Raw genomic sequence first — 18,046 nt, 5'->3', positions numbered from 1 at the left:
AAGTAGCACACCGCCTCCTTCTTCTCGGCTTCAACCTACGCGCGGTAAAACATCAACACATCGTCAGTACTCCATATCCCACGCGCGTCCATCGCGCGCGCGCCCCTCGCGCCCGCGTCCTCGCCGTCCTCGCCGCCGAGCGCCAACCCTATCGCCTTCTCGTTCTCTCGCGCCTCCCACCCCTTCCTCGCGCGCGCGTCGTCCCCCGCATCGCCCGCGCGATGCGCTCGTTTCTTCTCCACCGCGCGCGCGCGTCCGCGTCGCCCCCCCCGCGCGCGTCACCGCGCCATCGCGCCATCGCGCGCGACGCCTCGAAACCCCATCCAGGGTTTGTTCGCGCGTCGTCTCGCCCCCCCCCGCGCGCCGCGCGCGTCTCCGCGCCTCCCGCGCCTCCCCGATCGCTCGCGCAAATTTTTGTCGATCGCATCGCTCGCGCGCGCGCACCTCCGTCGCCGCGACGACGCCTCGCGGCGCCGCCGCCGTCGTCGTCGTCATCCGTCGGCGCTGCAGCGCGACTCGGCGCGGCGTGTCGCCGAGCGCGAGCGCGTTCGGCGTCGTCGACGCGCGCATCGTCAGCGCGACGGCGGTCGAGCGGCGTCGGCTCGCGGTCGGGACGCGCGTCGCGCGCGTCGTCGTCGGGCGCGTCGCGAGCGTGAACATGTCGACGGGCGTCGACGTGTGGCGACGCGCGCGCGCGCGGCGCGGGGGCGGGCGACGTCGGCGCGCCTTCGTGTGGGCATTCAGTGCGCGGTGATGTATGAATTCGGACATTCGGATATATATACACGGCGTTCGAACGCGTCGAATACGCGATTCCCGGCATTTATCTCCGAGGGGGCCTCGATTTGCCCTAACGACCTCGACGCGCGCGACGCCGCACACGCGCGCGCGCGACGCTCGACGCGAACGATGCGCGCGGTGATGAGCGCGAGAGCGATCGGCGCGCGCGTCGACGCGCGCGCGCGCGACGGCGCGACGAAGGGACGACGCGCGCGAACGACGACGACGACGACGGGACGACGCGCGCGAACGACGACGACGGCGACGACGATGGCGCTGCCGACGACGCGCGGAGACGCGCACGCGCGCGCGTGCGCGTGTGCGACGTGCGCGAGCGCGCGAGGCGCGGCGGGCGCGACGCGAGCGCGACGGCGAGAGGCGGTGGTCGCGGGCGCGGCGCGCGCGGCGAACGCGAGCGCGGCGGCGACGCCGTTCGTGTGGAAGGGAGCGAATTTGGTCCCGCTCGCCGCGTCCGTGGGCGTGGGGTTGGTGGTGAACTTTATTGTGCCGCGACCGGAGGCGGTCGTGCCGCAGGCGTGGGCGCTGTTGAGCATTTTTTTGTCGACGATTTGCGGGCTCGTGTTGGGGCCGTTGCCGGTGGGGGCGTGGGCGTTCGTCGGGTTGACCACGGCGGTGGTGACGAAGACGCTGAGCTTTCAAGCGGCGTTCGGAGCGATGACGAATGATGTGATTTGGCTCATCGTGCTCGCGTTCTTCTTCGCGCGCGGTTTCGTGCGCACGGGGTTGGGCGACCGCGTGGCGACGATGTTCGTGCGCGCGCTCGGCAAGTCTACGCTCGGTCTGTCTTACGGTCTGACCATCTCTGAGGCTTTGCTCGCGCCCGCGATGCCGTCCACGACGGCGCGCGCGGGTGGGGTGTACTTGCCCATCATCACGTCCCTCGCCAAGCAGGCGGGGTCAGAGCCGGGGCCGACGTCGCGCAAGCTCGGGGCGTTTTTGGTGCAAACGCAACTGCAATCGAGCGGACACTCGAGCGCGATGTGCATGACCGCGGCGGCTCAAAACTTGTTGAGTCTCAAGCTCGCGGCTTCTCTCGGCATCATCGTCGCTTCGCCGTGGATCACGTGGTTCAAGGCGGCGTGCGTCCCGGCGATCATCGGTTTGCTCGTCACCCCGCTCTTGGTGTACAAGTTGTACCCACCGGAGGTGCAAAGCACGCCCGACGCTCCCGCGGAGGCGGCGGCAAAGCTGAAAGAACTCGGTCCTTTGTCTCAAGATGAGCTCATGGTCGTCGCTACGATGAGCATCACGGTGTTCATGTGGATTTTCCAACCCTTTGGCATCGCGCCCGTCGTCGCCGCCATGTTCGGGATGTCCCTTCAACTCATCTCCGGCGTCATTTCCTGGGCCGAGTGCTTGAACGAAAAGGGCGCTTGGGATACGTTGTTGTGGTTCGCCGTCTTGATCGGTATGTCTGGTCAGCTCAACGCCCTGGGTTTCATCGATTATCTCTCCACCACCGTCGCCGGCGCATTGACGGCGGCCAACTTGGCGTGGCCGCAAGTCATGCTTTTGCTCCACGGTTGCTACTTTTCCATTCACTACTTGTTCGCGTCTCAAACCGCGCAAGTCGCCGCGCTTTCCACGGCGTTCATGGCGATGATGATGGCTGCCGGCGCGCCGCCCATATTGGTCGGCCTCACCATGGCTTTCCACACCAACCTCTTCGGCGGCATCACGCACTACGCCTCGGGGCAATCCGCGTGCTACTTCGGCGCCGGCTTCGTCGAGCTTAAGGATTACTTCCGCATCGGCGCCATCTGTGGCGTCGCCAACGTTCTCATCTGGCTCGTCTTCGGCGGTCTTTGGTGGAAGGTGATCGGTCTTTATTAGTGGGGCGTGAATTTTTCTGTTCTCGGTAATAATCACATCTAATAACATATTTTTCCTCTCCTATGTGGTCGCGCGATCGGTCGTACATCGTTTCGTGCTCGCTCGCTCGCGCGCTCGCTCACGGCGACAGTAACTGCCCGGAATCGTCCTCGTCCAGTCCCTCGGCTCTTTGTTTCATCTTGAGCGCCGTCCGCGAAGGCTTGAGATCCGCCTTACTCACCTTGTGCCTCGTCCCCGCCTCTGGGCAATCCACCGATTTTTTCGACCCGATGTACCTCATGATCGCGTCCTTCTCGTAGATGAATCCCATCTTATCCTCCACCGGCTCATCGATCGCCTCGATCCGTTTCGCCGTCAGCGGACACTTCGCGTTTCTCGCCCCCGCCGTCCCGTCTTCTTCGTCCAACACCAAATCCGCGTCCAAATCGTCCCCATCCACCCCCCGCACCGCCTCATCGAACGCTATCAAGTATTCCAACTCTTGTCGACGCTTACTCGCGTAATGTTTCGTCTTCTTCGTCAGGTATTCCTCAAAATTAAACTCCGTCGTCGCCGCGCACTCGTACTCTCGCCGCAGCGCCTCCAGCGCGTCCACCCGCGCCAGCTTCTCCCGCTTCAGCTCGCACAGCGCCTCCACCTTCGCTCGCAGCGCCTTCGACGACCCTCTCGCGTCCCGTTCGGCGATCCGCGCCGCCTCCGTCGCCGCTTCGCACGCGATTCGCACGTGTTCGATCGATTCGCGCGTCTCGTCGATGCGCGCCTCGACGCTCGCCGCGAGCCGCACCGCGCTCAATCGCGGCGACGCCGACATCGCGACGTGTATTATGGCGCCCGCCGACGCGCGCGTCGGCGCGAAGACGGCGCGTCGAGCGATGCCGCGCGCGTCGAGCGATGCCGCGCGCGTCGAGCGATGCCGCGCGCGTTTGAATTCGAACGCGCGCGTCGTCCGCACGTCGCGACGCGCGCGCGACGACCGACGCATGGGCGACGCGCTGGCGAGACTTCGCGCGCGCTTGCCCGCGGCGAACGACCAGGCGATGGCGAGCGCGCTGAACGCGCGGGCGGCGCGGACGGCGACGACGCTCGACGCGCTGTGCGCGAGCGCGGAGGCGAAGCTGGGCGCGGCGGCGCGCGCGCTGCGAGAGGCGGAGGCGAGGACGGCGCTGTTGGAGCGCGCGCTCGAGGCGGGGACGGCGACGACGACGACGACGACGGCGGAGGCGGCGACGCGCGAGGACGACGGTCGGGGCGCGGACGCGGCGGACGCGGCGGACGCGGCGACGGCGGAGGCGGCGACGGCGACGGCGGCGGCGGCGACGGCGGCGACGGCGACGGCGGAGGCGGCGACGGCGGAGGCGGCGACGGCGGCGACGCCGGAGACGAACGCGCGCGCGAGCGATCCGAAGTACTCCATTTACTTCAAGATGCTGAAGATGGGCGTGCCCGCGCAGGCGGTGCGCAATAAGATGAACCTCGACGGCGTGGACGCGAGCGTTTTGGACGGTCGGTAGTTGAGATATTTTTAGGTTGTTGTAATTGAATGCGCGCGGGTTAAGCCCGACTCAGTTCTACAGGATGAATGATTGTTCGACCTCGACGAAACGTACGAAGACGTTTACGCCTTGGCCGCGGCGGCAGCCTGACGACTCCACTTTTCCTTCGCCGGCAAAACTTCCGCCGCACCGCCAGCCGCGGTGAGCTTCTCCGAGGCGCTTTGAGAAAAGGAGGCCGCCTTCACCTTCAAGCCCGACACCTCGCCCTCACCCAAAACCTTCAACGGCAAGTTTCTGTAGTAGCCAGTCGCTTTGATCACGCCGGCGCTCTTGAGCGCTTCGATCGTGATCTCGGCGCTCGCGTCGAGTTTCTTCGCTTGGACGGCCGCCTCGAGGTCGCCGACGTTCACAGTGACAAACTTCGGTTTGCCGGCGCCCATGCCGCCGGCGATGCCCTTGAGTTTGGGGAAGCGGCGGTACATGGGTGTTTGCCCGCCCTCAAAGCCGGGGCGCACGCCAGGGCCGCTCCTTGCGCGTTGACCGCGCATGCTAAGTTCCCGGATTTTGGGCGTACGTCAGTCTCGCGATGTCAGGACGAGGTCGCGCGCACAAAAAAACCACAGTTGTCCCGCGATGTTCCGCGTTTGCCCGACAGGTCGCGCACGCAAAAACAATCCACTGTTGTCTCGCGATGTCCGAACGAGGTCGCGCGCGCGATTCAGCGCGCGCACAAAAACAAAAAAACCACTTACCCGTCGCCGCAAGAGCCACCTTGACCCGCGCCGTAACCGCGACCGATGCGCTTCTTCTCGCGACGCGACCCCTTGAGCGGGCTCAAGTTGTGCAATCGCAATCGTTCATCATCCGACGCGACGACCGCCGAAGAGAAACTCTTCGTCGGTCGCACCGCGCGCACCCGGAACGTCCCGCGAGCGTTCCCACGCGAGCTCAACGAGAGCGCGGACACCTGCGTCGCGTCGCCGTACCCTCAGTCGTCAGTCGTGCGTTCCAGCCTCTCGCGCGTCCTCGATTCGCCGTCGCCGTCGCCCATCGCCCGTCGCCGCGTCCGCAATAATTTTTCCCGCCGCGCGCGCGTCCCGCGCCGCCCTTCCGCGCGCCGCGTCCGCGCCGCGCGCCGTCGTCATCGCGTCGTCGCGAAGCCCTAGGGTAACGCGCGACGTCGCGCGGCGTCGCGTCCGCGCGTCGCGACGCGCGCGCCGTTCGCTCGCCGCGTCGCGCGAATCGATGCGTACCGTGTTCGTGAGCGCGGTGATCGACATCGCCGTCGTCCGTCGTCCGTCGTCGCGCGCCGAGCGTCGCGATTTACCGCGCCGACGGCGCGCGTCGTCGCGCGCGCGCGCGATAACATAAACACACGTTACCGGACATTCGACACGTATACCATCAAAGTCAAACACCGTGTATCTATATCTCGAGTTCGCACCATCATTACTCTACGAAGCCCACTGGACTCGTATTTGCATTCTCACTGTTTGCCTGTAGGACCCCGCGCATCGCCCCGTCGCGTCGCGCGCGCGCGCGTCGCCGTCGCCGCGCACCGCGACGCGCGCACGCGTCGACGCGACCGCGACGCGCTCGACCGCGCCTCATGTCGACGATCGCGCTCCACTTCAAGCGCGCGAACGGCGCGAAAATCACGCTCGAGGACGTCGACGCGACGACGCTCACCGTGCGCGACGCGCGCGCGCGCGTCGCCGCGCGACTCGCCGAGAGCGACGCGACGATCGACGCGAGCGCGAACGTGCGGTTGATCTTTAAGGGGCGCGTGCTCAGGGACGAGGCGACGCTGGCGGCGTGCGGATGCGCGAACGAGAGCGTGGTGCACGTCGTGACGTCGACGACGACGACGACGACGACGACGACGACGACGGCGGCGACGGCGACGGCGACCGCGGCGGCGACGGCGGCGACGGCGATCGGCGGTCGAGGGACGGCGACGGCGAGCGACGCGCCGTTCGGGGGATTCGGCGGCGGCGGCGCGGCGCTCGGCGGTTCGGGGGCGCTCGATTTGATGAATAATCCATTCGTGCGGTCGCAGATGGAGGCGCTGTTGAGCGAGCGGCCGGAGACGTTGAGGGAGATGATGGAGAGTCAGCCCGGGATGCGGGAGGCGATGGCGGCGAATCCGGAACTCGCGAGCGCGTTGACGGATCCGGAGACGTTGAGGCGGATGATGAATACGATGACGAATCCGTCTTTGATGGCGGAACAGATGCGGAATAACGATCGCGCGATGTCGAACATTGAAATGATGCCGGGTGGATTTAACGCGCTGCGAAGGATGTACACGGATGTGCAAGCGCCGATGGAACGCGCGGCGGAACGCGATATGGACGCCGCGGCGCCGACGGCGACGAGGACGGTGAATCCCGATGAGCCTTTGCCGAACCCGTGGGGCGGCGCGGGCGGCGGCGCGGGCGGCGGCGGCGCCGCGATGCCGCCCGCGGGCGGGGGATTTTCCATGGGCGGTATCGGCGGCGGCGCTGGGGCTTCGCAGATTGAGCAAATGGCGGAGATGATGCAAAATCCGCAAATGCGCGCGGCGATGGATAGCGTGATGTCGAACCCGCAAATGCTAGAGTCCATGCTGAACATGCACCCCCAGGCGCGTCAAATGATGGAGGCGAACCCGCAAATGCGCGAGACGCTCTCCAATCCGGAATTTCTTCGCCAAATGATGAATCCTGAAAATTTGCGCGCGATGGCGCAAATGCAACAGTTGTTCGGCGACGCGATGCCGGGCGGTGGATTGGGCGGCGGTCTCGGGGGATCGATGTTCGCGCCTCCCGTCGCACCGGCGGGTCCACCCGAAGAAGTGTACGCTTCGCAACTCTCGCAATTGAACGACATGGGATTTTTCTCGCAAGAGGAAAACATTCGCGCCTTGCAGGCGACGGGCGGCAACGTCCACGCCGCCGTCGAACGCTTGCTCTCCAACCCCGGCGGCGGGTTCGCGTGAACGCGATAACGCTCACCACTTAGTCAATCGTTCTACAATCTACGTTCTATCATTCTACGCGCGCACGCTCCGCCGGCTCACACCTTTTTGTGCGCGTACGTCGAAGCTCGCAGTCGCCGAATCGTTCGCGTCTGCTCCGCCGTCGCCGACGCCACCGACGCGCACAGCCACGCGTACACCACCGGTACCGCCGCCTGCAACGTCGTCGCGCCGCTCGACGACGACGCCGCGATCGCCGCGACGACCCACAGCCCCCCCGCGACGGCGCCCAAACGCGTCGCCGCGCGTCCCGCGCGTCTCGCCGCCGCGTCGCCGGCGTCGTCGCCGACGCGCAACCGCCAACATCCCGCCCCGGACAGCGCGAACGTCCCGCCCGCGAGCGCGTCGCACGCGAGCACCAGCGCCTCGGCCGACGCGCGTTCGCCGTACACGCTTCGGTGCGCCGGGCACCGCGCCCACACGTCGCCGCCGCCGAGCGCGCCGAGCGCGCACCGTCCCCAAAACCATCCCACGCCGATCGCGAGTCCGCTCGCGCCCAGCAGCGCGCTCGCGCGCCGTCGATGCGTCGCGATCGCGTCGTCGAAGGCGCGGAGCGCGTCGCGCTGTTCGCTCGAGTCCAGGAGCGGCGGCGCGTCGTCGTCGTCGCGTCGTCCGAAGTGCGCGTCGATGACGCGCCGCGGATTCTCGTCGCGCGGGACGTCTCTGTCGCGACGCCGCATGCCGATCGCGACGAAGACGGCGCCGGCGTCGCGACGAAGCGTCGATGAGTGTCGGTGACGGTTCGCGACGAAGCACTTCTGAGGTATTAAAAGACGAAGCGTCGCCGGAGAGGTATTAAGAGACGACGCGCTCAATCGCGCGCGTCGTCGACGACGGCGAACGAAGCGGAAGATTGTATCGAGCCGCCGGTCCAACCCTCGCGCTTGATGGCGACCGCGGCGGCGATGGGTTCGATGGAGACGTCGCGGGCGCGATTCGCGAACGCGCGCCAGAGACGCGCCGCGTGGCCGTGGGAGACGCGCGAAACGTCGGTGAGATCGAGCGATTCGTCGGTGAGATCGAGTGATTCGGCGACGATGGCGTCGTCGGCGTTCGTCGATGGAACGTATGGATCTTCGGACGACGGGGCGAGCGCGATGGACCACTCCGCGGGTTGCCATTTGATCAACGCCTCCGGCGCGACGAAAGGCGCGACCAGCGGCGCTTCGTACGGACGCAGCGGACGCGCGGCTTCGCAGTACCACGCGCGGAGCAGTAGGAAGACGGCCGTGGCGCGAACGCCGCTTAGGCCGCGATTGTCTTTCGGCATTTTGGGTGGTCGGCGTTGTGCGGTATGGTCGTCACACGATGCCGAGTTCGATTTTCCGAAACATGGCGTTACTCTCAGCGCTCCGCGAGCGTGAACCCGACGTCGTCTGCAGTTGCGCGCTCAATCGCGGGGAGGAAGACATTCTGATTCATGAAAGCGCTGAATCGCTTCGCGTAGACATCGGGTCGTTGACACGAAACGTCCCGACCGCAGCAAATTTGGCTGGTGAAAAATCGCTCCAACTTCTTCCTCGGTCCCCACTCAGTCAAGATGTCGATGATGCCGCAAAACACCGCGCCCTTGGGTTTGTTCACCATGCGCAACTGGTTCAAGCGCGCGACGTCGTGCAAGAATGGAGTGAACATCGAGGCTTTTTCCAACATCAAGAACTCTTCGCTTTTTTCGGATACGGCATCGCTGTCCGCCAAGCTATTCGTGTCGCTCTTGCCTTCGTCGGATTCGGCGACGGCGACGGCGGCGGCGCGCTGGTCCTTCCAATCCGCATGATCCGTCTCAAACTCTTCAAACGCCTTGTTAGCCTCGAAAATATCTGTTGGCGTCACCGCTTGGTACTCGCCGAATACTAGTGAATAGTCTATGAGATTTCTCTTGGCAAGAAACTCGCTGTCCTTCTTCAATACGTCGCAAATATTTTGCGAATGTCGCGTGTGCACGGCGTCCTCCTCGCGAAAATCGTTGTCTTTATAAATACACACCGAGCCCTTGGCGAGCTCGCGCGCGCTTGCGCGCCGACCGAACGTGCTACCTTTGAGATCAAACCTCTTCTGAATGATTTTCGTCGACGCGAACCAATAATTCATTACGATGAAGGACAACGGCCGCGTGCCGTTGAATTTAATCGTGTACAATCCATAAAATTGCGGCAGCATGCTCACCGTGCTGTTTTCTCTCACGTACTCAGTGTATTCAGGCAACATTTTCAGTAGCGTCCGTTTTTCCGCTACGTTGCACGTCTTCACCAGCAGTGTGCCGTCTTCGCTACAAAAGAACCAACTCCTCGACTTGCCGCTCGCGAGCGCCTGCGAAATCACCCGCAACGACGTCGACGTCGCCTCCAACTTCCCAGTTTCCGTGCGCATGTTCCCGCGGATCTCGCCGTTCTGAGTCTGTACGTCATCACAAACCGTCCTTACATCCGGAATCGCGAACGCACTCCTGTACGAGTGCGCATCCATTCCCCACAACAACCTCAACTCCTCGAACTTCTTCGGCGCCTCCACCGTGTACGAGAAATTCGGCAGCAGCTCCCCGTTCGCCATCTCCATCTTCTTCACCGCATACACTTCCCGCTTCACCGTTTCCTCCGCCGCCTCACCACCACCGCTAGCGTCACCACTTGCACCCCTACTTTGCGCCGTGAACGCCAACTGGAGGCACAATCCGAGATGATTCGTCAGCACGTCGCCGTCCGCCGTCCCCAACCGGTTGCCGCGGTGCACCTTTGTCCACAGTCTTCGCATTTGTTTCGTGCGCCGACTCGCCCGTCCGACGTTCAGGCGCTTCATTTGCTTAGTAATCCGTTGTTTGGTGAAGCTGAACCCGCGCGTGAGCGCACCGGCGGCGTCGTCCACGGCGTCTCGCGCGAGTTTGTTGATCAGCTTCAGTCCTTTGTTGCTTTTCGTGCGTTTGGGTGCGGCGTTCGCGGGCGCGCGGGCGCGTTCGGCAGATTGCGAACGTGCGGCGGAATGGTCGTTTGCGTGCGCGTCCTCGGGCGCCATCGCGGCGAACGCGCGCGCGAGGCGCGATGTGAGGTGCGCGATCGGTTGTGGAGTGCAGCCGGAGATTTTCCAGCGGGACGCGTTCGCGACGGAGGGCGGCGGCGATGGGCTGCGATAGGTGTGGATTAATAACGTGTGCGATGATGACGCGATTTAACGGGAAGGGAAGCCGCTGCCGAAGGCGCTGGCCATGCGACGGTGTTGACTACCGCTCGAGACGTCGTTGACGAGGACGTGTCGGAAGTGGGATTCGCCCGTGCGCAAAGCCGTGATGGCGGTGTTGATCTCGCTGAGCGGACTCACGGCGACGGAGGCGCCGATCTTGTGTCGGGCGCAGAATTCGAGCATTTGAACCATGTCCTTTTTGCCCCCGGTGTTACTCGTTGTGATGTTGTTCATGGTGAAGCCGAGAGTGAAGACGTCGGCTTGGATGGGAGGGCACATGCCGACGAAACAAATCGTCCCACGCGGGCGTAACAAGGGGAAAAACTTCGCGAAGTCCACCTCTTTATTCGTGGCGATGGTGACTAGGATGAAGTCGAGCGATGAGGCGGCGGCATCCATCTCTTCTTGGTTGGTGTGCACCAAAAAGCGCGACGCGCCGTGCGACAGGGCGTCGGCGCGCTTCGACGCCGAAGACGAAATCGCGGTGACTTCTCGACCGAGCGCCTTGGCGAACTTGATGGCCATGTGACCGAGTCCACCGAGGCCGAGAATGCCGACGCGATCGCTAGACTTCGTTTGCTCGTTCAAAGGCGTCCAAACGGTTTGGCCACCGCATAGCAACGGCGCGACTTCCGCGGAAGACAGCGCGTCTGGGATTTTGTAGCAGAATTGCGAGTCGTTTAAGCGCATGCGATCGGCGAAACCACCTTTGTTACCTTCGCAGCATGTACAACCGACACTAGAGCACAGCTGCTCATCGCCTCGCGCGCACCACTCGCAATCGTGGCAAGACGAGCTCTGCCAGCCGACGCCAACGCGTTGACCGGCTTTTAGCGTCGTCACCGCCGTGCCAACTTGGGTGACCGTACCCACGACTTCGTGTCCGCAAACTTGCGGCCACACCGCATATTCACCATAGTCACCCACGATCAAGTGATCATCACTTCCGCACAAGCCGCAGTACTCGACCTTCACCTCGACAGACGTCGGGGTCATGTCTGGGAGGCGATACTTGAACGGAACCAAATCTTCGCCTTGCGCCAACGCGGCGAAGCCGATGGTGGTGTCTTTGTCGTCATTTTGAAGTTCGCTGTAGAGTTCGAGAATTAGCGCACCGACGAGGTTCTTACCCCACGCTTCGTCCACGGAGAAGAGCGCATCTGACGCCGCCTGCGAGTTGAAGTGCTCACCCTCCGCTCTGAGTTCGACTTCCATGGAATCAATCGTCAGGAGCGCGCGCTGAAGGATCGTGTTGCCTTCGGCGGCGCCAGCCTTAACTGCATTGAGCCAGCCATCGTAGCTGCACAGCTGCAACGCGTACTCCTTGGAGAGCCATTCGTAAAGTTGAGAAAACGGCATCAGTTTACCCTTTACTTCACGCGCGACGCCGTCAAACGCATAACGATCGACTTGGCCGGATAATGAGATTGACGTGAGCATCTTCACGCAATCATCGACGCACAAGATACTAACAGCCCACTCGGTACGTGGGAAGAAACCTGTCGCGAGGCAGGCGCGGAGGAAGATGACGATGTAGTCATCGTCGGGCGCGAGCGAACCGACGGCACGAGAAATACCGATGTCACCAAACAATAAAACGGCCGACTCAACGCCAACTTCTTTCTGCGCGCGCTCGCATAGCATCTCCGCGACCTCTTTACTTCGTCGGTATCCCGTTGAAACTTCACCCGGAAGCGGATACTGCGTGGAAATGAGAACGTGTCTAGCGCCGGCGCGCGACGCGATCTCGAGCCCGTTGAACGTTCCTCCGACGTTTACCTTTTCTAACGCTGAATAAGACTTCACCATATTGACTTCCGCGCCACCGCTGATGACAACGTCAATCACTTCCAAAACTGGCGCGAGCGTGGCTTCGGGTATGTCGTACAACGGCATTGACATGTCACCACACATGAACGTTGTCTTTTGCGTTATTTGATCGGTAAACGTGAGCCCGCGCTTACGGAAGACATCGAGCACGCGATTTTGCGCCGCAAACTTGTCTTTTGCGCGCACGATAGCGTAAATCTGATCAATTTCATCGCTTGCGGCGAGTTCTTGAAGCAAGTACGCACCAAGAAAACCAGTAGCGCCGGTAAGGAGAATATTCTTCTTGCCCGCCGCAGTATTCTTCTTTGGCGCTCGCTTGAACTCGGAAAAGTCATACTTTGCGACTTCGACCTCGGGCTCAAACTTGGCGTTTTTATAATCTTCCATAAGTAGGGCCATCTCAGCCAGCGTCGGCTTGGCGATGACTTCGGGAACCGTCAAACTCACCCCCCATTTCTTCGAAAGTGCCGCCGCAAGCTCAACAAATTTCAAGCTTCCGCCGTAGTCGAAAAAGCTCTCCGTCGCCGCGAAGTTCTTCTCCGGTTGATCTAACACTTGGCGCCACACCTCCACGACCTCATTTTGCTTTGTAGTCAGTTGCACTTCGTTACTATCGGTGATTTTGTCCAGCCTATCGACATCAAGCTTGACCACTTTACCAGAGGTAGCTGTGGACACTTTGTTGCCGAGGTCGTAAAACGTCGACGGAATCATGTAGTGCGGCACGTGCGCTGCCATGTGTGCCCGCAATTCGCTCTCCTTCGCTCGCGCACCGTTGTTGAAGGAGATAGCAGCGACGAGTTGCTGGTCAATGTCAGACTGTCCGATCGTGCTCACGATGGCCTGTTTAATCACTGGCATCTTGAGCATGACGTCTTGTACCATGACCGGCGAAACCTTGAAGCCACGAATCTTGACGTATGCCGACTTTTGACGAGATTCAAAAGTCAACCTGTTGCGACCTAACCAACGAACGAGATCGCCAGTTGGATACCACTCGCTTTCGATCTTCGCGTAACCGTTATCCGTGTAGAAGCCAACGAGCAAACCACTCTTTTTAACGTGAAGCTGGCCGACGGTGCCGCGAACAGCTGGCTTGCCGTCATCCGTCAACACGCGCGCTTGCGTGCCCTCACGCAGGAAGAACGCTCCACCGTAATCAGATATCGCCAAATCACCCGTTTCGTTCGTGCTGTACACGTCAATCAAACGCGTACGGGTGAGACGCTCGGCGAGAAGCATACGAGTCTCTCTTCGCACGCGTTCACCGGTCAATAAAATTGTGTGCACGTCTTGCATCCCTTCGGAGAACTCTTGCGGCGTGCAGTGCAACAAACAGCTCTCCAGGATACTCGGACTGAGGTAAAGCATGGTCATTTTTTGACTTCGCACATACGAAATCAACTCTCGGGGCTTGAGGAAGAAATCGTTCGGGATGACGCTCAGCGTGCGACCAGCGAGGAGCGGAATGAAGAAGTAATAATAGACCCAAAAGCTCCCCATGACATCGTCGCCACGCATGTGTGGCCCAATGACCGATTGCGAGTCCGTCAGCGCGGATTGTGGACAGCACAGAATTTTACTCACACCAGTAGTGCCACTGGTGAGTACGGAGAACCCGGGGGCATCGGGAGTGTCAGGACGCGTCAGCGCCGGATGAAGCTCGCCGCTCAAGTCGACGTCGTACTCCATGTCCTCGACGACCACGACCAAGTCTCTGTACGCGGTGGGTACGAACTGCACGAGATCACGAGAAGTTATTATGACTTTCGACTCGTTCAAACGCAACACGCGTTCGAGGTCGGTGTCGCGATACCACGCGGGGATTTCGCAAAACACAGATTCACACAAGAGTGAACCCATGGCGCACCACACCGACGCCGCGGAGGCTTGCACAAACAAACCCACACGAGAGTTCAGCGCACCGCGTTCGGTGAGCATATCTGCGACGTGATACGCACGCGAGTACACTTCTTTCATCGTGTACGTACTCGTCGCATCTGTAACGCAAGGTTTGTCGGAGCGAGCGTCTTGCAACGCCGTCGCCAAACCCGAGCGCCAGTGCGTCGCCGCCGACGTCGTCGTCGAGGCTAACGCGTTCACATCCGCCATCTCCTTCGCACTTTTGCTTTGTGCCGTTTCGATGTCGACTAAAATACTCTGTAAAACTTCGTCCATGCTGGTTTGATCCTTGAGCGAATCTTCTGGGACCCAGCTGTGCTCGAATCCTTCGGGTCGAACGCGATGCGCCGAAGCGTCGACGAGAACTATGCGTACGATGCACAAAGTTCCGTCCTTCTGCGCACGCTCGCGCAGTGCCTCGGCCATGTGCAGCGTGGGTCCGTGTGCGCCCACTAGAACGATCGGGTCGTCGAAAATATACGGGCATTTATTCATCGCCTGATCAACTTCGCTCGGCTTGAACTCGTACAAGTTGACGCCGCTCAGACGCGCGGCGGCAAGACGAGGGAACATATCCATAGCGCCTTCATCCGATGCGCACACGACGACGGAGAACCGATGCGTCGGATTCGTGAGCTGGCGTAAGAACGGCCAACGCTTGGAAGTTTCTTTGCGCTCCCACCCTATGGCGTCGTAATACGGTTGTTGCTTCGCCGCATCGACGCAGAGTTCCGGCGGTACGTTTTGCATCGGTGCCTTGTCGACAGCTTTGAACTCGCTCGATCTCGCCGCATCGTCGTGCCAACCGCGAAATTTGATCCACGTTGACAACTCTGCGGGCTTCCATGACAACATCGAACTCTCAAAGTTCACGTTTGCCAGCGAACACATCTCTTGGAGCGTCTCCTCTGGTCGCGACAGCAAATCCGCGTCAGCGTCGACGACCATAACCTTGGCATTGATACGCTTCAACGCGTTTACGATACCAAAAGCTTCCGCAAATCCAGCCTCAGATGGATCATAATAGCAGCTCCCTTCCTTGTGTTCAATGGAGACGCGATAAAATGACTCTATCGTTTCCGTCGGTTGTCGAATCAACACCACGTGCGTGAACCGTTTTAACCAGCTCGACTTCATTTGCTTCAAGTCAAAGTAACACGACAGCTCTTTGGAGAAGAAGAATGGACGTCCTTGCGCGGAGTAATCCGCCGTCATCACCTCTAACATCGTCGCATAGCTGCATCCACTGCTCGCGACATGATGTTCAGATTGTCCACTGACAATCTTGGCGTAATTTTCCGGATTATTCTCCTTCAAGCACGGCTCCGTGAGTAACTCGTGCATGACCATCGCCTCGGAGTGCATAGAGAACGAGCGTTCGAGCGCGGTGCCGCGCGATCGAGTCACCGCCCAAACGATCAGGCGCTTTTCGTTGTGCGAAGCGTGCGGAGAAGTGCTAGCGATGGACATCGGATACGAGCTCCCTTGCGCCGTGCACCACGCACACATACCGTTCTTTAGCACCACGGCGTCGGCGCACCCGGCGCGCGTGAGCGCTGACGCCACCATCGGCGCCGCGTCGACGCCCCCCGAACCGACCACGGCCACGGGCATGGACAGGTCCAACCCCGCGCCCTCGAATATTTCTCGCAAGTTTTCGTCCGCGACGTCGAACAACCGCGTGTACGGTAAATTCTTCGCCCCCGGAATGTGCCCTTCGCGGAAGCCCTCGAACTGAATCGCTCGATCCTGAATCCGAACGTACGCCGCGTCTCTCGCCCCTCCCGCGAACACCTCCGACTGTCGGCAATCCAGCACTTGCAACCGCTGCGTGCTCAAGTTCGTCAACAAATCTTTCGCGTCGACGAATCCCGATTTCTTCCCCTCGCGCGTTCCGTTCGATCCGTCTTCGTCGTACTCCACCGTCGCCCGCTCGCGCATCGTCTCCGCCCCGACCTCCGTCTCGTAGCCTTCCGCCTTCCACGCCTCCATCCCTCCCTTGAGCACCATCACCCGTCCTCGATGTCCATATTCCAAGAACGCGAACGCACACGCCTCCGCCGCGCAAGACGCGCCGTTTTTCGCGTATATCGCCACGTCTCGCGTCTTCGTCGCCCCGAGTCCGCCGCCGACGCCTCGCGCGAACGCTTCCCGCGGCGGGAACGCCTGCGGCAGCGGCGACGACAGGTCGCACACCTCGTCGTGATCATAAAACGTCGCGTTCGGGATGCGCTCGCTCTCGTGCGCCGCGCGCGCGCGCTCGACGTCGTTCGCGATCGCCCAGCTCGCGTCGACGATGATGATGTCACCCGACGTCGACAGTTTTCGCAGCGTTGACGCGTCGACGTACTCCATGTCGTCCCGATCTCACCGTCGACGAGCGCGAACTTACGATTTCTTCGCGATCGCGACGCGCGGGGGCGCGACAGGCGTCGCGCGCGCGAGCGACGTCGCGATGTGATGGCGATCGCCGAGATTAGATGGCATCTTTTTCAAGCGAAAACCGGTTAAATCCGCACTCGGTGACGCGCGCGCGGCGATTTCGGGCGCTCGAAGCGCGCGGATCGAAAGTATGCGCGACGTCGCATCGAACGGCGCGTCGAACAGCGCGTCGACGCGCGCGCGGACGACGGAGACGGGGATTGAGGTTGGGAAATCTGAACTGCTCGAGTTCGCGCGGCGAAGCGTCGACGCCGTGCGCGCGACGCGTGGGGGCGAGAGCGATACGAGCGCGCTGGTGTGGAGTGATCTAAAACGTAGTGTCGGAGCGTTGGCGTGCGCCGCGCGCGCGTGGCCGGAATCGTTCGAGGCGTTGACGGGGACGTCGCGAGCGGGGACGAGCGCGTCGACGCGCGGCGGCGCCGCGGCGATGAAACACCCGTTTCAGACGCTGCGAGGGATTTTAGCGAGAGAGCGGGTGCCGGCAAATGCGATATCGGTCGATGGTGTCGAGCGAGGGGAGTTTCAGGCGACGTTTGATGCGTTGGCGGTGATGTATTGGACGTGCGAAGTGCGAGCGAATGCGGCGAGCGGCGCGGCGACGGCGATTTCGTTTGCGAGAAAGTTGGGACCCGGGGCGGTGGCGTATTGTCAGAGCGAGGAGACGCGCGCGCGCGCGGTGCGACTAGCGCAACGGGAGATGGAGACGGCGGCGAAGAAATCGAGCAGAAAGGCGAGTCGAGCGAGTTTGGCGAGCGCGAGTGAAATTGAGCAGAAGCGCGAGCCAAACGCGAGAGAAACCAAGCAGAAGCGCAAGTCGAACGAGCCGATCGACGGGCGGCCGGCGACGATGACGATCGATGATTGGGAAACTATTACAGAACTTCGATGGGAATTAGAGAAGATCAATGAGATTAGCGAGGAGCGGGCAAGGGAAATCGAGCGACTTCGCGGCGCAACATCGCCGAGGTCAACGCGCTTGTACGAGACAAAGATTCGGGACTTGAGCGAGCAGCTCGTGGCTGAGCACGAGGAGCGAATGCGAGTGACGCGCGAGTACGAAGACGAGCTTATTGACATGCGCAAGAATATGGCTGAAATTATGAATGCATCGATTCTCAGGCCCGAGAACATGGTGGCTTTCAACTCTGTCGACGTCTCCACGGAGGAGGGTCGCGCGATGGCCAAAGTGATGATAGATGCCATGGATCGCGTGACGCGAGCCACAGCGGACGTACAGAAGGCGACGCGATCGTACTTGAATCACGTCTCCGATGATATCGTGTCGCCATCGACGAACGATACCTCTTTGTCACCGTCGTTTCTTTCTCGATTGGACACATTTGAATTGAGCGAGAGCTCCGTCAAACGCGCAGCCGCGTTCGATCAGAGCGACGAAATCGAGCACTTCACAACAGTAAACGAAACGCTCAAGCACGTCGAATCGAGCGACTCGATATACGATACCTTCGAATCCGCGTCAGCTTAGCGGCGAAGTAAGCTTTTAGTACAGACAGGCTTTGTTATCACAAAAATCTTCGGATCGTATCGTTCG

General features: G+C 61.6%; 9 protein-coding genes across 9 annotated transcripts; 4 read left to right on the top strand and 5 right to left on the bottom strand.

Annotated features, from left to right (window-relative positions):
* The first annotated feature begins 889 nt into the window (after nucleotides 1–889).
* Nucleotides 890–2,658, top strand: OSTLU_28272 (DASS family transporter: 2-oxoglutarate/malate). Its single transcript, XM_001422170.1, has one exon. It carries the CDS (start codon nucleotides 1,051–1,053, stop codon nucleotides 2,632–2,634), a length of 1,584 nt encoding a protein of 527 aa, XP_001422207.1. The 5' UTR covers nucleotides 890–1,050; the 3' UTR covers nucleotides 2,635–2,658.
* A 94-nt stretch (nucleotides 2,659–2,752) lies between these two features.
* On the bottom strand, nucleotides 2,753–3,445 carry OSTLU_28271 (predicted protein; the record flags this gene model as incomplete). The annotated part of the gene is made up of 1 exon (XM_001422067.1): nucleotides 2,753–3,445. One exon carries the CDS (start codon nucleotides 3,443–3,445, stop codon nucleotides 2,753–2,755), a length of 693 nt encoding a protein of 230 aa, XP_001422104.1.
* Nucleotides 3,446–3,671: 226 nt separating this feature from the next.
* Nucleotides 3,672–4,145, top strand: OSTLU_28270 (predicted protein; the record flags this gene model as incomplete). The annotated part of the gene is made up of 1 exon (XM_001422169.1): nucleotides 3,672–4,145. The coding sequence occupies one exon, from the start codon at nucleotides 3,672–3,674 to the stop codon at nucleotides 4,143–4,145; it is 474 nt and encodes a 157-aa protein (XP_001422206.1).
* Nucleotides 4,146–4,147: 2 nt separating this feature from the next.
* PRPL15 (Plastid ribosomal protein L15 large ribosomal subunit) lies at nucleotides 4,148–5,421 on the bottom strand. The gene is made up of 3 exons (XM_001422066.1): nucleotides 5,381–5,421; nucleotides 4,880–5,094; nucleotides 4,148–4,676 (listed from the first exon to the last, which is right to left on the bottom strand). The coding sequence occupies exons 1-3, from the start codon at nucleotides 5,405–5,407 to the stop codon at nucleotides 4,250–4,252; spliced, it is 669 nt and encodes a 222-aa protein (XP_001422103.1). The 5' UTR covers nucleotides 5,408–5,421; the 3' UTR covers nucleotides 4,148–4,249.
* Nucleotides 5,422–5,691: 270 nt separating this feature from the next.
* On the top strand, nucleotides 5,692–7,117 carry OSTLU_28268 (predicted protein). The gene has a single exon (XM_001422168.1). It carries the CDS (start codon nucleotides 5,737–5,739, stop codon nucleotides 7,105–7,107), a length of 1,371 nt encoding a protein of 456 aa, XP_001422205.1. The 5' UTR covers nucleotides 5,692–5,736; the 3' UTR covers nucleotides 7,108–7,117.
* An 840-nt stretch (nucleotides 7,118–7,957) lies between these two features.
* Nucleotides 7,958–8,416, bottom strand: OSTLU_93930 (predicted protein; the record flags this gene model as incomplete). Its single annotated transcript, XM_001422065.1, has 1 exon — nucleotides 7,958–8,416. The coding sequence occupies one exon, from the start codon at nucleotides 8,414–8,416 to the stop codon at nucleotides 7,958–7,960; it is 459 nt and encodes a 152-aa protein (XP_001422102.1).
* A 74-nt stretch (nucleotides 8,417–8,490) lies between these two features.
* Nucleotides 8,491–9,942, bottom strand: OSTLU_18669 (predicted protein; the record flags this gene model as incomplete). The annotated part of the gene is made up of 1 exon (XM_001422064.1): nucleotides 8,491–9,942. One exon carries the CDS (start codon nucleotides 9,940–9,942, stop codon nucleotides 8,491–8,493), a length of 1,452 nt encoding a protein of 483 aa, XP_001422101.1.
* A 366-nt stretch (nucleotides 9,943–10,308) lies between these two features.
* Nucleotides 10,309–11,535, bottom strand: OSTLU_41988 (predicted protein; the record flags this gene model as incomplete). Its single annotated transcript, XM_001422063.1, has 1 exon — nucleotides 10,309–11,535. One exon carries the CDS (start codon nucleotides 11,533–11,535, stop codon nucleotides 10,309–10,311), a length of 1,227 nt encoding a protein of 408 aa, XP_001422100.1.
* Nucleotides 11,536–16,624: 5,089 nt separating this feature from the next.
* OSTLU_93929 (predicted protein) lies at nucleotides 16,625–17,980 on the top strand (the record flags this gene model as incomplete). Its single annotated transcript, XM_001422167.1, has 1 exon — nucleotides 16,625–17,980. One exon carries the CDS (start codon nucleotides 16,625–16,627, stop codon nucleotides 17,978–17,980), a length of 1,356 nt encoding a protein of 451 aa, XP_001422204.1.
* Between the last annotated feature and the right edge of the window lie 66 nt (nucleotides 17,981–18,046).

Source organism: Ostreococcus lucimarinus, chromosome 17, assembly GCF_000092065.1.
Source record: "Ostreococcus lucimarinus CCE9901 chromosome 17, complete sequence".
NCBI classification, from domain to species: Eukaryota; Viridiplantae; Chlorophyta; class Mamiellophyceae; order Mamiellales; family Bathycoccaceae; genus Ostreococcus; species Ostreococcus sp. 'lucimarinus'.
The sequence above is the reverse complement of the archived record's forward strand: the minus strand, read 5'-3'. Positions and strand labels throughout refer to the sequence as shown.